General features: G+C 44.9%; 1 protein-coding gene across 47 annotated transcripts in view; it reads left to right on the top strand.

Annotated features, from left to right (window-relative positions):
• LOC146990660 (R3H domain-containing protein 1-like) overlaps positions 1-15,174 on the top strand; it is a 43,518-nt gene that overhangs the window by 14,514 nt on the left and 13,830 nt on the right. For 17 of the 47 annotated variants that reach the window (XR_015037552.1, XR_015037531.1, XR_015037548.1 and 14 more), the window contains 13 exons: positions 2,110-2,127; positions 2,738-2,827; positions 5,952-6,075; positions 7,490-7,568; positions 8,378-8,437; positions 9,037-9,177; positions 9,439-9,547; positions 9,719-9,814; positions 10,287-10,312; positions 10,597-10,650; positions 11,464-11,696; positions 13,612-13,905; positions 14,478-14,632. Coding sequence is in view for 30 of the 47 variants with exons in the window: in XM_085796718.1 (XP_085652844.1) it covers positions 2,110-2,127; positions 2,738-2,827; positions 5,952-6,075; positions 7,490-7,568; positions 8,378-8,437; positions 9,037-9,177; positions 9,439-9,547; positions 9,719-9,814; positions 10,287-10,312; positions 10,597-10,650; positions 11,464-11,696; positions 13,612-13,905; positions 14,478-14,632 (1,479 nt within the window). In the remaining 17 variants the exon portion in view is untranslated. The remainder of the gene's footprint in view (positions 1-2,109; positions 2,128-2,737; positions 2,828-5,951; positions 6,076-7,489; positions 7,569-8,377; positions 8,438-9,036; positions 9,178-9,438; positions 9,548-9,718; positions 9,815-10,286; positions 10,313-10,596; positions 10,651-11,463; positions 11,697-13,611; positions 13,906-14,477; positions 14,633-15,174) is intronic. The other 30 variants (XR_015037550.1, XR_015037549.1, XR_015037551.1 and 27 more) reach the window with 5 other exon arrangements.

Below are 15,174 nucleotides of genomic sequence, written 5' to 3'. Positions count from 1 at the left end.
ACATGTAACCTATTACGAGGGAGAATGGAGGCAGAGGCCTTCCACCTAGAGTCTCCCGGCTGAAAAACAACTTTGCAAGATCATTGCTGCACCCCGTAAACCGTAATTTCTTGTTTATGACAGATAAGACCACACAAATACACACGTTGTAACATCGTATATGATATATAACATTATGTATGGCTCTATTGATAGATTTCTCGCTGACGTTGTTGAAAACAAATGCACATGGCCAGGAGGAGGGTTAGCAAAACAGAGGAAAAGCAACCAGACTTGCATACAGTAGTTCCACGTGGCCACAGTGGCTGCTGTTGAGCAAAAGCTACAACAGCACAGAGGAACTGACAGCGTCGTTTCTATATAGTTTTTCTTCCGTTATGTTCAGACAATAAAAGAAATAAAGAGACGGGCAAGAAAAAAAACAGTCAGTTCATATCACTTCAATTAAAACGCCGTCGTTCAATCCCCACGTGTCCCTGCCTGCCTCTCTGTAATGTTTTTTGGGACCTCGTATCAAGAGATGCTGACAGCACTTAACCCCCCCCCCCACCCTCCACTTTCCACCCCCCGACCCCTTTCCGGTTGTAATTTCCAGCAGCAGAGGAGGTGCAGCGAATTCAGTCGCTCGGTGTCGCCCAAACTGCTCATTGAACTGATAATGGAGGAGGAAGGGGAACGGGGAGGGGGGATGAGAAACGATGGCGAGGTGGAAAAGCATTCCTACAGAGGGAGGGAGGGAGGGAGGGAGGGAGGGAGGGTGGAAAGAGTGGGTGACTTTGCCACCATCTGCCTCCAGCTCCGTCCTCTGCGGCAGGAGGACAGGTGGCTGGTGGCCGTCCTACTTCTGCTGACTTCAGCCCTTTCCCTCTCTCTCTCTCCCCCCTCTCTCCCGTTCCTTTATCTCCTGCCGGCATTGTTCATTCCCCACCGGCCCCACGCCACTCAATTAGCCGGTGTAGCGGTGCGCTCACAGTCCCAGCCCTCCCTCTCCTTCCCTCTCCTCCTCCCCCTACATCCATATTACCTGATGCAGAGACGGGGTGCGGCAGGTCACAGGCACTGGAGACGGGGCGAACACTGGTCCATTACTGGGTTTTTTTTATTTTTTATATGTGTTACTTGGCCCTTGAGCTCAATGAGAGAGGAGGGAAGGGGGAGGGGTTGTCCTTTTGATTTTTAGAGGACAGGTGGGAAGGACAGAGTGTGTGTGTGTGTGTGTGTGTGTGTGTGTGTGCCACACGTGTGGATGCATGTTGGGATTAGGAAGCCGAGGACTGGGCTCTGTTACAATTTAGACTGAAATGGCTCCTGCCAGGTCGCCCCCCTCCCTCCCCTCCTCCTCCCATCCTCCACTCCTCTGCGTGCTACTGAGAGACCTTCTGTTTATACGTACACGAACACACACACACACACACACACACACACACACACACACACACAGCCAGTAGCGCGTAAAGCACAGAGGCACCGAGCTGTCTCACACACTGCTGGGTGGCTGCTTCCTCTCTGCTTTCTGCATCTCACCTCCAGCGCCTGGGTCTGATTCACATGACAGCTAAATGGAGCTGAGAGCAAACGCATAAAACTGACCCGAATCACTTCCAGCCAAATGTCTGGCTTTTGTTTTCTGCAGTGTGTGTATGTGTGCTCGGTGTGTGTGTGTGTCTGTGAGGACGGGGCCCTACAGTGCAACCGCTTTGGTACCATATGCTCTGCAGAAATTAATTCATGCTCCCAGGAAATTGTGAATGTTCAACTTGAGATTTCATGCTGCAGAGGGGATTTTCACTTTATTTTCCCCTCTACATCTCGTCCCGTGCACTTGAATTTTTTTTTATAAGCCAAGGAGCAAACATTAAATCTCAGGCATTACAGGAGGATATATGTTTTGGGTCTTTTTTTTTTGTCATTTGAATTGCTGTGCTCTTTTGCAGAGCTGGTAGCGCACGCATGCACAAAATGTAGGCCAGTCATATTTAATTCAAACTTCTCCACTTTCTTTTTTAAAGTAACAGTCCTCTTTCCCCTTCAAACTTCCCTGGTTTGTTTGATTGATTTCTTTTTTTTAAACTTTTTTTTATTTTTTTCCCCTCCTCTACCTATGGACAGCCTGTGAAGTACTCTAAGGTACGGTAACGTTCGACGTGCATGTTGTGCGAGGATGCTCCGACCTCATGTCTCGTGCACTTTTTTGGATTGCGTTGTTTGCTTGGATTTGACTTGGAAGTTGTACCTGTGTTTCCTGTCAAGCAAGTTGTTATCATGCGCCTTAAAATGAACTCATATGTTGAGATGCCATTGACATGAATGAGAGTGGAGGACAAACAGTTAGAAATGGACGTCTCCGTGTGCCTGCTGCATTGCTGTTGATGCTCCCTCAGGAAAACCATGAGAGGGATTGAGCGAATGTAGAATTGCTTACTCTTAGTTATTTTTCTTTTCTTTTCTTTTTTTTTTTACTTATGATTGTTGTGATGAAGTTATAGGAGAGGACTTGCAGCCACAGGTCCACAGTCACTGTGGAAACAGATTTGTCAGCTTAAATGTGAACCACCGAAAGTGTTTTTGATTTGCTTGCAAGAACTGATTGTGCTCGCTGGCTTGTTTTTTTTATTTTATTTTCTATTTTTTATTTTTCTATTTGGCTTGTCACTGTGATGCGTGATGATATTGATGCCGTTTCTCGTGTGTGCATGGTTTTTTAACTGTGCCCACCTACTGTACCTGCAACCCTTAGTCCAACACCAGGCTAAAGCTCGTGCGGAGCCTGGCAGTGTGTGAAGAGTCCTTTCCTTGCCCTATTCCTGAGCCTTCAGCAGCACCTCAGGTAACAGTCTCCCTCAATAACCAGAGTGTTTTCACATTAGAGATGTGCCAGTTTATTATTTTTTACTATCTGCTGTGTCGAAATCTGCTTTTTCTGTGATTATTAGCAGCAACTGTGTACAAGTCAGAGGCAGGATGACCACAGCGGGACCCAGAGAGTCCAGGTCATGCGATGCCAAACTGTAATATTCACTGGGAGACAATATGCAACTTAGTTTGAGTCTCCTGTAATGACTGCACCCTTTTCCTCTGCCTGCGGTTACATCTGATTAGAGAATCAGCGCCAGCAGTTGTTTATCTCCTTTATATGCACACAACAGCAGTGTGTGGTTCCTTATGAACATTTTCTGAGAATTTTATTTAAAATCTGGACTAAATGTGAACAGACACTTGACCAGTGTGCAGGATTTGAAGAAACAGATGTTGCATATAGAGTAATTTAACAGCTCTAAACAACCAGCCTGCTTTGGGTTATGGTGGTTCAGTATCCTGTGCAACTGTTAACTGTGAATGCATGAAAAGTTATTTTTTCTGAAACTATTTAATCACAGCATGAAAATCTCACACTGGCACATCTCTAATTTCAAACGCACTCTGTTCATATGGAGTAGAAATTTCTTGTGAAAGACTGATTCACCTCCATCATCTCATCAAGTGTGACGTAGCCGGTTCTCGGGAAAAAAAAAAAAAACACGCCTCGGCGTAAACGCTGCACACACTGCGCCGAAGTGCTGACCTGGGATGAGTTCTTTATTGCAGCTCATTATAATTGAGCAGATAGACCTACGATGCTTGATTAGCGGCCTCCGTCTGACAGCTGTGATTAAATACCTGGCCGTGACCGCCTGATGAAAACATCACATCATCAAAACAGAAAGTGGAGACTGAGAGCTCCAGCAGCGAGCCCGCCGACGTTACTTTGCTAAATCAACTCTTTCCTTTTCCTTTTTTTTTTTTTACACGCCGTATCTCCGGGCACAGCCCCCGTCGGATCAAACTTTCTCCATTACATGCCACTCTGCACAGCCCCTGGCATGCTTTAACACACACACACACACACACACACACACACACATACACATGCATATGCACACACAGGTGTATCTGTTCCAGGCGTTTCAGCCAGTCAGCAGCCGAGGCCCCATAACCGCAGGGCGGGTGTTATTCCCACAACAGTCTCGCATCGTCTGCACTCACACGACGTCCTGTATTACTGCCATCAATCATGTCGAGGAAATTACAATTTCCACACGTCAGCTACAGAGAGCTGTGGAGCGCTCTAATTGAATACTCCTGATATTTCCCCCGCCACTGTTATTGGGCCCGGAGTCGAGACTCCTTCTGTGCTGAACTAACCTAGAGGGCCAAGGTAAAGCAATAAAGACGGAGCAGGAAAAAAAAAAACACATTAGTGGAGAAACACATGATTATCAAATCTAAACATTTCCCATTGTTCACCACTTTTACATTATTGCCTCCACTGTCACACTGTGAGCACGAACAAAGGGGCTCTATGGATCCATAGGCTCTCTGCGCCGTCGCCACATCCTGAAAATCTACATCTGCCCGTCCTCTCACCGCCTCACGCCTCGCCTGTCAATTCCAATCAATGGCCGATAGTCGAGGGGGCCTCTGAATACGCGCCCGCGCTTTTTATTTTTTTTGTTTTAGACTGACAGCACGTTCATTACATATTCAGAGGACCATCATTTTCACGCTGTTTTTCCTTTATCTCAAGGTAAATGGATGTCAGGAAACAAATGAGGCAGCTCGCAACAGCTGCACATCAACCAGGCGGCTTCCATGTGATGCCGAGGGTGGCATTAAGTAGCAAAACATCACCGCGTCTTGCCAGGGGAGAGAGAGAGAGAGAGAGAGAGAGAAAGAAAGGAGAGAAAAAATCCCACTGCTTTGAAAAACACACACACATACACATATGTACTCGCTGTCACTTTCACAACACGCAATCCTAGACTCATTTTCACTTTTCTCCCAGTCGCGCTCAGGCAATTAGTCAGTCACGTTTCTCATTAGCATTTTACATTTTCACATAGATTCAGAGCGTCTTAGAATGAAGGAGAAACATGGCGTCTCATTATCTGGCTCCGCAGCTGTTACAGCCATCAAACTCATGACCTTTTTTGGATATGAGCTGCTCTCCCACCACCAGGTCACCCTTTCCCTTCACTTATTCTTTCATTTACTTCCCTCCCTCTTTTTCTTTCCTTCCCTTTCTCTCACACACACACACACACACACACACACACTCACACTCACACTCTCTCCCTCGCTCTCTCTGATGTTAGCTTTTCCAGAGTTGTGTTTAATCCACTTACGGTGCACTGGCAACCCCTCTTTTCTATTCAGCTTTCCTTTTCAGCCTTTGTAGAGGCGCCTGAAAAGCAAATCAGATACCGCTCTGAGTCGTGTGTGTGCGTCTGACTGTGTGTGTGTGTGTGTGTGTGTGGTGAGGAGGAGAAGGAACCAGGGGGTAAACCAAGGCCATTTCTAATAAATCTCACACAAAAAAAAAAATCCACACCGTTGATTTTAGGGTTTTTATTTTTTATTTTCTCTACACTGGAGAAGGGATTACAGTGAAGTGAACTCCTCGTTCTGTTGAGTCTGAAGGATTGAAATCTGCCGTGTTGTTTAACTTCAGCCCCAGAATTCATGTTTTATTCAGGTGCTTTAATAAAAACAAGTAATCTGGCAGATTAATTGCCATAGTGATTTGGAATTCATGGACGCAGGCGCGTTATTACCAGCGAGGAAACAGGTTTTCCATGATAAACCAGGAGAGTTTATTAAATGTCTTACAGTGGCCTCTTTTGCCTGTGCTATTCTCTAATTAACCTAGAACCTCAGGCAAGATCAGAGAGAATTAAATGCCTCATATTTAATGCCTCCTTTCTAAATTAATGTCTCATGTCTGCTCATCATTCAGAACAGACCCAGGTCACATTTAACGTTTGACACTCTTATAAAAAAAAAATGCTGACATTATTGCACTTGTGTGTGGTTAATGGTAACTAGTGGAAGACGCCCCAAAAACACACACACACATTGCTCTTTCTCTGCAATCTGCAGTTTCTCAGTCTTTTTTTTTCTCCCTCTCTGAACAGGATGGATTCCTCCTCCAGCCCTTTGAAAAGGAAGAACGAGCCACGCAGGACCAAGCCGAGAAAGAGGAGAGCTGTGACAAGGTGGACAAACCTGAGAAAACGCAGAGGAAACGGCTGTCGAGAGGTGAGAGATCACAACTCTCTCCCCCTGAATGCCTTCACCCTCTCCTCTCTCATCCTCCTGACACATTTTAACATATTCATGTCCTCGCGCCATCAGTGGCAGCAGCTCTATTTAAATATTGGGGGGGGAAATGATTTTTTTTATACGAGTTTCATTTCATTTTTAAGGTTAGAAACTTTCATGGAGACCTGATGGGACCGATGTCGGTGAAACAGATTTGGCATCACGGTCACAGGAGCTAAGACATTTCCATTAACACCTCAGCTTTCTTTACATCACAAACACCTGGGGCCTCATTTATAAACATTGCTTACTCCCAAAAAAAGGTGCACAGAAGATGCATCCTTTTTTTTCATCCAAATATTGGAAATTATACATAGAAAATATGGCAGGATAAAATATGCATATGTAGAATATTTTTATACGGCCCATGATATCATGATATCATTTTGGTGGCAGCACTGAAGGCAAAGTGTTAAAAGGAAGCCAAATGCGTTAATGATACTTATCATACAATCCATGTCACTCAGCCAAATTACAGCCTTCTAATAATTATATCCTTTACCATGTCACGAGGAACATCCAGTCCTAAACATTTTTTTTTTTTCCTTTCCCTCTGGCGCAGTGCCCTCCAGTTTGTCCAAAAGCACTTCTCCGTTTTAAATGATATCTCATTATGGGCCGATAATTGGCGTGATTCAGTTAATTGCGACAAGCTCAAGGTGTGAAGCAATTATACAGATTCCCACAGGCGTATAAAGGTGTCTGCTTCCCTCTGTGGAGCAACACTCCTGATGAGGCAGCCTCCAATTATAGAAACCAGACACCCACCGAGGGGGAAGGAGCTCCGGTGGTCCCTGACTCCCACTGATGGCTCCCATCCTTTTGTTGGTGCTCAGGAACATGTTTTGTTTTTTTCTTCCGGTGTCAACCTCGTCATGTGTCCACTTCTTAATTTCTCAAACGGTTCAGTTGACGGCGCTGCAGATTCAAGCTGCCACATCGTCTGTTTAGTAGTTTTTTTTTTCATACTGGTCTCACTAGTAACGATCATCAAACACCATCAAACTCTCTCATGTGCAGTCTTGACTTCTTCCATTTTTCCCCCCTCACAAGCCGTTGAATGACAGGCCGGCTCATTTGCATATCAATATTCACAATGGGCGTTTCATTAGCGCTTTATCACTAATTTGCGTTGAGTTAACGAGGTGGAACGTTTGGAGCTCCTTGTTGTTCATAGAAATAAAATTTGTATTTGCAAAAAAATTCCACAGACTGTTTATAAATCAGGACGTATTTGACGAATCCATCCTCATCTAGGTCTGATTAAAAAATAATGATGCATTTCCTTCATTTCAAACGTCACCATGTCGATTATTCAAACGAGTTATGCCTCTTCTTTTTTTTTTATTAGATTCCAGTCAAGACTACACAGATTCAACTGGCATCGATCTGCATGAGTTCCTGGTCAACACGTTGAAGGGTAACCCCAGGTACGTTGAAACACCGGCCCCGAATGTAAATGCGCTTGCATTTTAAAGGGATAGTTCACCCAAAATTGAAATTGCACTCATTATCTACTCACCCTCATGTGGACTAAGGGCTGGGAGAAGTTTCAGAGTCCTCCGTGGCTTCTCTGAGTTACAGCGGGGCTCCGTGCAGCACTGCATGTCCATATGACGGTTGCGAACGGAGCTCACTTTTCTTCGTCCAAAAAGACACACCAAAAAACATCCAAATACCTCCATAGTGCTCGTCTGTAATGTCCCTCTTGTACTGAAGCCCCAACATGAGAAATTGTTCCGCCGGTCAGTGCGAAATTTGAATTTTGGGTGAACTATCCCTTTCAAGACTTTGTCACATCAGTGTTTGCAATTAACTCAATCCGTTTCAATTGAAATGGTAAAATATTTGTAATTGCTTAAGAAATTGATGGAACAGAGAAACAGTTTCCAAAATGGAGAAAGCTAATGTGGTTTATTAGTTGTGTTACATCACCCAGTTTTATTTCATCTCCTATTGTTGAAATAATAATGTTGTGTAGACAGCGATTTGAACTTTATTGACCCATTAGCAAACAAGCTCACCAACTTTAGATGAAGCTGAACTCCCAGGTGGTTTTCCCTGTGTTCCTGTCTGCTGTGTCCTGGCCTGTAGCGTTGTTTTGATCCCTCTCTAAACATCCCTCTTCAACCTGAGGAGTGAAAACCAGTACAGTATGGATCTGAACCTGTGTTTGAAGTGTCTGAAACGCCTCCAGCCCACGCTGCACACTTTCATGCTGTATTTCTGTTTTTTCCAGGGATCGAATCCTGCTCCTGAAGCTGGAACAGGACATCCTGGACTTCATCAGCAATAACGAGTGAGATGATCCTATTATTAATCCCAAACTAAAACACCACTGCACCATTTAACTAGAGAAGAATAAGAAGAATAAGAAGTGGAAACAGGAAACGCAGCTGCTGTCGTGTTTGTTGTTGTTTTTGTTTGTTTAGCAGAAGTGAAAACCTGTAAACTCGTAACATTAAGTTGTTTTTGAGATACTTGGAAATGGTCTGTGCTTGATGTCACACAATTAAGACGCACAGCTGTTTGTCGTCCCAGCTGTTTCCGCGGCGACTGCTTTGCAGAGCCTGTAGAGATACAGTAGGAGTCACTGAACTTCCTATTGGCTGCGGTCTTCAAATTCCCCCGTTTAGTGTCTCTGTGAGTCTGAATTAGTACCTCTGATGTTTGTGCAGCGTTACTCAGAGTTTAATGTTCTTCTGCTTCCAGTGAACTTGTGCTTTGAAACATTTTTTTTTTTTGAAGAATAAACCCAAGAGCAGATTCGCCCTTACATGGTCAAACAACAACAGACGGAGAGCTGATGAAACAGATGAAGCTTCACTCGCTGGACTCCTCATGTTCAGACATTCAGCATTATGACTGATGTGTGTGTGTGTGTCTCTCTCTCTCCAGAAGCCAAAAGAGAAAGTTCCCGCCCATGACCTCCTACCACAGGATGCTGTTACACCGAGTGGCGGCCTACTTCGGCATGGACCACAATGTGGACCCCAGTGGAAAATCAGTGGTGATCAACAAAACCACCAACACTAGAATGTGAGCCTCTCGTCCGTTTCCCCGCTGTGTGAACTTTACTTGACCTTGTTTTTAAGTGAAACCTTCAAATCCAAACTTCATGAATTACAGTATAGCATCACTGTGCTGCAGTTTTTTTGCAATCAATCGACAGATAACGTTGGTTTCCTGGCCTGCGTGCTGTTGGTTAACATATGCTGCTGTCAGCATCTGCATGAAATTAAGCTGCCACTAAAAAAACTCCTGTGAACCCCCCACCCCCTCTTCCCTCCCCACCAACAGACCCGATCAGAAATTCTCAGAGCACATCAAGGAAGACAGGGCGGACGATTTTCAGAAACGCTACATTCTCAAACGAGACAACTCCAGCTTTGATCGTGAAGACAGCACGGTAGGTGTTTTTTTTTTTCCACCACCACCAAGCTGTCACTTTCATTTCTGACATGTTGGGAAGAGTGGGACAATCTGGCGTCGCTGACATAGCTGCTAAAGAAGCGTGTGTGTGTGTGTGTGTCGGTATGTGTGTGTGTCTGTGTGTGCATGTGTGGTGTGTCCTTGCCAGATTCGAATGCGTTTGAAAGCTGACAAGAGGAGCAAATCGATGGAGGAGAGGGAGGAGGAGTACCAGCGAGCCAGAGAAAGGATATTTGCACATGATGTGAGAGCTGTTAGTGTAGGCGGGCCGGGGGGGCTGGAGAGGGAGGGGGGAGGGATGGAGGGAGTGGGAGGGAGGGAGGAAGAGGGAGTGTGGGGGGGGCATGTTGCACAAATCTTTGTGTCATTTCTATTCATGTGCAAATTCAGTGAGATTTCTTGCAACCAATTACCTCCGGTGGATTTATGAATTTATAGCCGGGGTTTGCTCCGATTTGGATTTGGAGCCCCCCCCCTCCTCTTCCCCTCTGAGGTGTATCAGGGTCAAAGCACCTGATGCAACGTTAAATATATTTTATTGATAGATTAAAGGACACAGAAGATTTTTTTTATTTTTTATTCATCCCTCCCTCAGAGATGTGGCTCTTAGCTTTCAGGGTCTCTGAGCTCAAATGCAAAGAGACGTGCTTGAAATAACAGAGGGAACAAGATGTGAATGAACTGTAATTGACTGTAAATGTCGTTTTCACCCACAGGGAGATCACTTCATACTCGATAGAAGGTAAGCTTTGTCTGGTGTGGATGATGAATTGATGGTTAATTGGCCAAAGAAGAGCTGATTTCTGTAACTAAAGCGCTTCACTTTTTTTTTTTTTAATGAATGGCTCCTTTTAGTCCCCCCCCCCTCAAAAAAAAAAAAAACTAGGAGAGTGATTCATGTAAAAGCGAAGAGGTTTAATTAGAGTCAGCTCTGTCATGTTTTTAAAATGGTGGATATCTCATTTTGTCAAGCGGCTGTTCTGTAACACCTCTTCCTCCTCCTCCTCCTCCTCCTCCTTCCTTCAGTGCTCAGGATGAAGACACATGCATGAGCACCCAACAGAGGCGGCAAATGTTCAGGTACGACCACCCCCGTTGTCACATCATTCAGTTACTTTCAGAGACCGAACCGCAGGCAAGAAAAAAAAGAAAAAAAAAGACAAGGAAGAAAAAAAAAAGCCTTTGAATGGCCGTCTGCATTAATCGGCTCGCTCAGGAACAGGACTGCTGATCTGAGGATTTGTTTTTTTTTTTTTTTTTCTGTTTTTGCTGCTGCTGCTCAAGAAAGCTTCTGTTAAATAGGATTTTCTGCCCAGGCCTCCTCTCCCTCCTTTCATGTGGGACAGGCGATTCGGACCAAAAGCTTTACCAATTAAAACCAAACCAATGTTTTGTAGAAGATGTCATCTTTTATTGATCGAGCATTGATCATACAGGAATGTACTGTAATGTTTGGTGGGGGAAGATGCAGCCCCGCTGTGGTTAAATCTACAATTATCATGGCTGAATGTGGTTTAACAAGATGACTGCAGGCCATGTTTAAGACAGACAGAGGCCTCAGAAAACACAGATACATCCTTTTATTTTTTTAAAACAGCTTTACGTAGGTGTCTTGTTTTGCTTCCTCCTTTTCATGTGTAATTTGGTGGCAGAGCAGCAGTAAACCTGTTAACAAGAAGCACAGAATTTGTTAAAACATTTCTTCTGTGCCCTCATTTTTTAATTTCAATCACCTTTGTTTTTCAGCCGCTGGTCACAAACAATTCATTTAACCTCACCAGCTTATTTGTAGAGAAAATAATTAGTCAGCTAATTGAGAAAATGAGAAACATTGAAAATAAAAACAGAAAACAACTTTTTTATCTTCTTTTATTTTTCCTTTCCCTCGTACAGGTTACGGGCAGGTCGGTCGGGCGCCAGCCGGCAGAGCAGCTCCGAGACAGAGACGCTGCCTCGGCACGGCGAGCCCCGGCCGTGGAGCAGCACCGACAGCTCGGACAGCTCCAACCGGCTCGCCCCGCGGCCCGCCATCACTAAGGCCAGCAGCTTCAGCGGCATCTCGCCGGGCCTGGTCCGCGGGGACAGCACGGCCAGCAGCAAGAGCACCGGGAGGCTCTCCAAAACAGGCAAGAGACCAGAGGAGACAGCTGCGACTTGAGGCAGACAGGCCCGATCTGGATCTCAGCTCTGATACAATATTTAGTATTTGCCCAGATCCTGGAGACGGTGTCATCAGTTTGTTTAAAAGGAAATGAAGCAGTGCAGAAATACATCCCGGTGGTATTTTTAATGAATTGTTTTTCTTAGGAGAAAGATGCAGCTGCTCTGTGAGTGATGCTGATTATCTTGTACAGGTGAGGGAGGGATTTCTCCGGTTGCCAAGCGAGCGAACATGTCATTTATTCAGTTACTGAGACAAGGGAAAGGAAACCCACATCCCAACATGAAGAGGAAAAAATCCACTAATTAAATGCGACTGTGGGCAGAAGGGGAACACAAATACATTTTTTTTTTGCGTATTCAAGCAAAATCCTGCAGCAGTGGAGGCACCTGAGGTCTCATCAGAAGTTGTTTGTTGTTTGAACGTCCTGCCGTGTGGTCAGTAAAGTCTACGAGCCGCCGCCGTAGCCGGACAGCTGTCACGACTAATTACTGCGCAGCAACACGGTGATGGAGAAGGCTCCTTAAAAAAGTGTTGTAACAACAAGCAGCATAAAACTCAGCTGCTGCATAATGCATAAGCGCGAGCACCGAGAAGTGGAGAAGTGGAGAAGTGGCGTGCTCGTCACCCAGATGAAGCCGCAGCTCCTCTCCTGCTGCGAGTTCTTACTTCACAATATGATCCGTTTGCCACTTGATTGGCTGAGATTAAATGAAATGTGTAACTGCGCCGTGGGCTCATCTCCTCTATCTCGGGGTAGAACTCCTTTTCTTGGCCTCTGCTCTCCATTTTGTTCTCTGCCACTGTTGCCTGCCGTCTGACATTTTTCTATTTTTACCAATCTCCTAGATTTCTTTTGTTCACAGGGGGCAGCAGCAGCAGCAGCAGGCTTCTTGCCTGAGCAGCTTTTTAAGTTGTTTACGAGGCGGCTGGCTGCCCTCACTGTGTGTTTGGGGAGTATAAGTCGAGGAGACATCTCGCCTGTGCTGCCGTCTTCTCCTACACTCGCCCTCACACAACCTCGCTCTGCAACAGGCTGCGAGCTTCAAACATGAACTCATGTTTAAAGAGAGAAATGTATTTATTATTTTGAGCCTTTTGGACTTTTTGCTTTAAGACATAAATCTTTTTTATCATGCAATTTCTCTCCTCCTGAATCCAGTGGTGGAAAGTAGCAAAGTACTGTACATTTACTACCAACTTTTTTTTACTACTTTTCTTTTCTACTTTGTAATTCACTGCATTTATTTGACAGATATTCAAAATGCAACATTAAACCATATGACCAGCTCGTAGAAGATGATCTAATAGCTTCATCTTGACTCAGAAATAATAATTAATATAATCAAACCATGACATTTTGTTAGTTTTTAATATTACACCTGCTCCACCTCTCGTGAAAAAGGCTTTAAAAGATTGAATTCCTCCTCCAGTCACTTGGAAAAGTCGGTTACGTTGTGGCTCGATGGCGACGGGAACATCAAATCCTCTCTCACCCTAAACACCAGATTGCGATTGTCAGTCTCCTCCTCCTCCCCAAAATCAAGAGCTCCTTTGTGCGCTCGCCATTTTGCAACTGCGTTCAGTAATTACACAGTGGAGTAATCCATCACGGGCGGAGCACAGATACCCAATTTCTCCATCAGTAGTTTGCCTGGAGAGACCAGAATGCACTGCAGTCACTGGAGATGTAGCATTATTATTAACAAGAGGCACAACTGCGACTATTCTCCCCTGCTTCATTATCACCGCCGACTCTTCACGCTCATGTGAATAACTGAGAGGCTGAAAGCAATAACTTCTCTCTCCTCAGGTGATTCTGGGAAACGTAGGAAGTGGAGATCCTCTTTGTAACCTCTTTGTTCTGCCTTTTCCTCCAGGTTCAGAATCATGTAGTAGCGTCGGGTCCTCGTCCAGCTCGCTATCCCGTCCCCAGCTGCCCCTCCCGGCCTCAGCCTCGTCCCGGTCCAGCGTGGCCACCAACGCGTCCTTAATCCATCCAGCCGCCGACACCAGAGGCACTGGACACCCTGAGATGATGAAGAGCGTCCCCTCGCAGCAGCAGCAGCAGCAGCAGCAGCCGCCACCAGCCACAGACGCATCCAACTACTACGTGTTGCCATTAGAGGCCTCAGGGATACCACCTGGCAGTGTCCTGGTCAACCCACACACAGGTGGGTGACGCAGTGCAATGAAAGACAGAGTTTGCTTTTCATTCCATCAAAAATCAACGAAAACAAGTCTTAATTGTTTCTTTTCCCGAGGTCGATGGCTCATTCTCAATCCGCCGCAATTAAATCAAAGTAAAATTTTCCCCAAAATAAATTTCCCTGTCTTGTAATTTCCTGGTTTGCTAATGAATATTCATGACTCGGGGACAGAATTACAGGTTGGCATGGGGCTGCACTCGGTTTGTCTGTCAAATTAGTAGTCAGACCAAAAAGCGTGCTGATCAAAATGCATCGAACAGATGGGAGAAATCTGTAAATATTCATCACGGGCCCTAACACACAGTTGTGCACTTTTGGGCTGCGAACTGAACTTCAGACGCTGCCAAATCCTCTCGACTCTGCTCTTGTGCACCATGTTTGGGTGTGTCCTCCACCACCAGCAGCAGCAGCAGCAGCACGAGGAACACGATTCAAGTGCTTCCCTTTGTACGATGCTGAATTATTAGTGTGAGTACAGTAAACAACACTGTGCTTTTTTTCTTTTCTCCGGTCTCTTTATGAATTTAATTTGACAGGCAAGCCTTTCATCCATCCTGATGGCAGCACTGTAGTCTATAACCCAGCTAGCATCATGCCGGCTGCTGGCAGGAACCCACAGCAGGGGAAAACACCACAGCAGCCAATCTCTGCAGCGAGCCAGCAACAGCCACCCAATCATCTGCACTCCCAGGTCAGTGGGCGGGGTTTTGAATTCATTTTCTAGTTGGACTCATTCACAATGAAGTGTTGACTTTTAACTAACTGCACTAACCTACAGCGTTCAAATGGAAGCTGATGGTCGGTTCGAGCTTCGCTGAGCCATTTAAAGGTCCAATGTGTAAAATGAGGGAAAAACAGTGACATCCAGCATGCCGATTCTATTATTTATCTATTAAATATATAATTCTATTCTTTATTTATGAACGTGAAACTCTTGGTGCTCTCTGGTTGACTGGATTTTTCCATTTCGTACAAACATGGCGGCAAAGATGGCGACACTCTATAAGCAAGACCCTTGCTATATGTATATATAAAAGAGGAATTATAAGGCGGATTTTATTTTATAACGATTATACACTCATACAAATATATTCATTGGTAGTATATTCAGATTTTGCCAATAAACCTTGACAAATATTACACACTGGACCTTTAACAGACTACATTTTAAACAGATTAGATGGAAATAAACACAAACTCATGGAGACAATATGGAGATTTTATTAATGAGCT

The sequence above is a fragment of the Trachurus japonicus genome, chromosome 2 (assembly GCF_045865225.1).
Source record: "Trachurus japonicus isolate A0001 chromosome 2, Traja_1.0".
In the NCBI taxonomy this organism is placed as follows: domain Eukaryota; kingdom Metazoa; phylum Chordata; class Actinopteri; order Carangiformes; family Carangidae; genus Trachurus; species Trachurus japonicus.
This window is presented reverse-complemented; position numbering and strand designations above follow the sequence as displayed.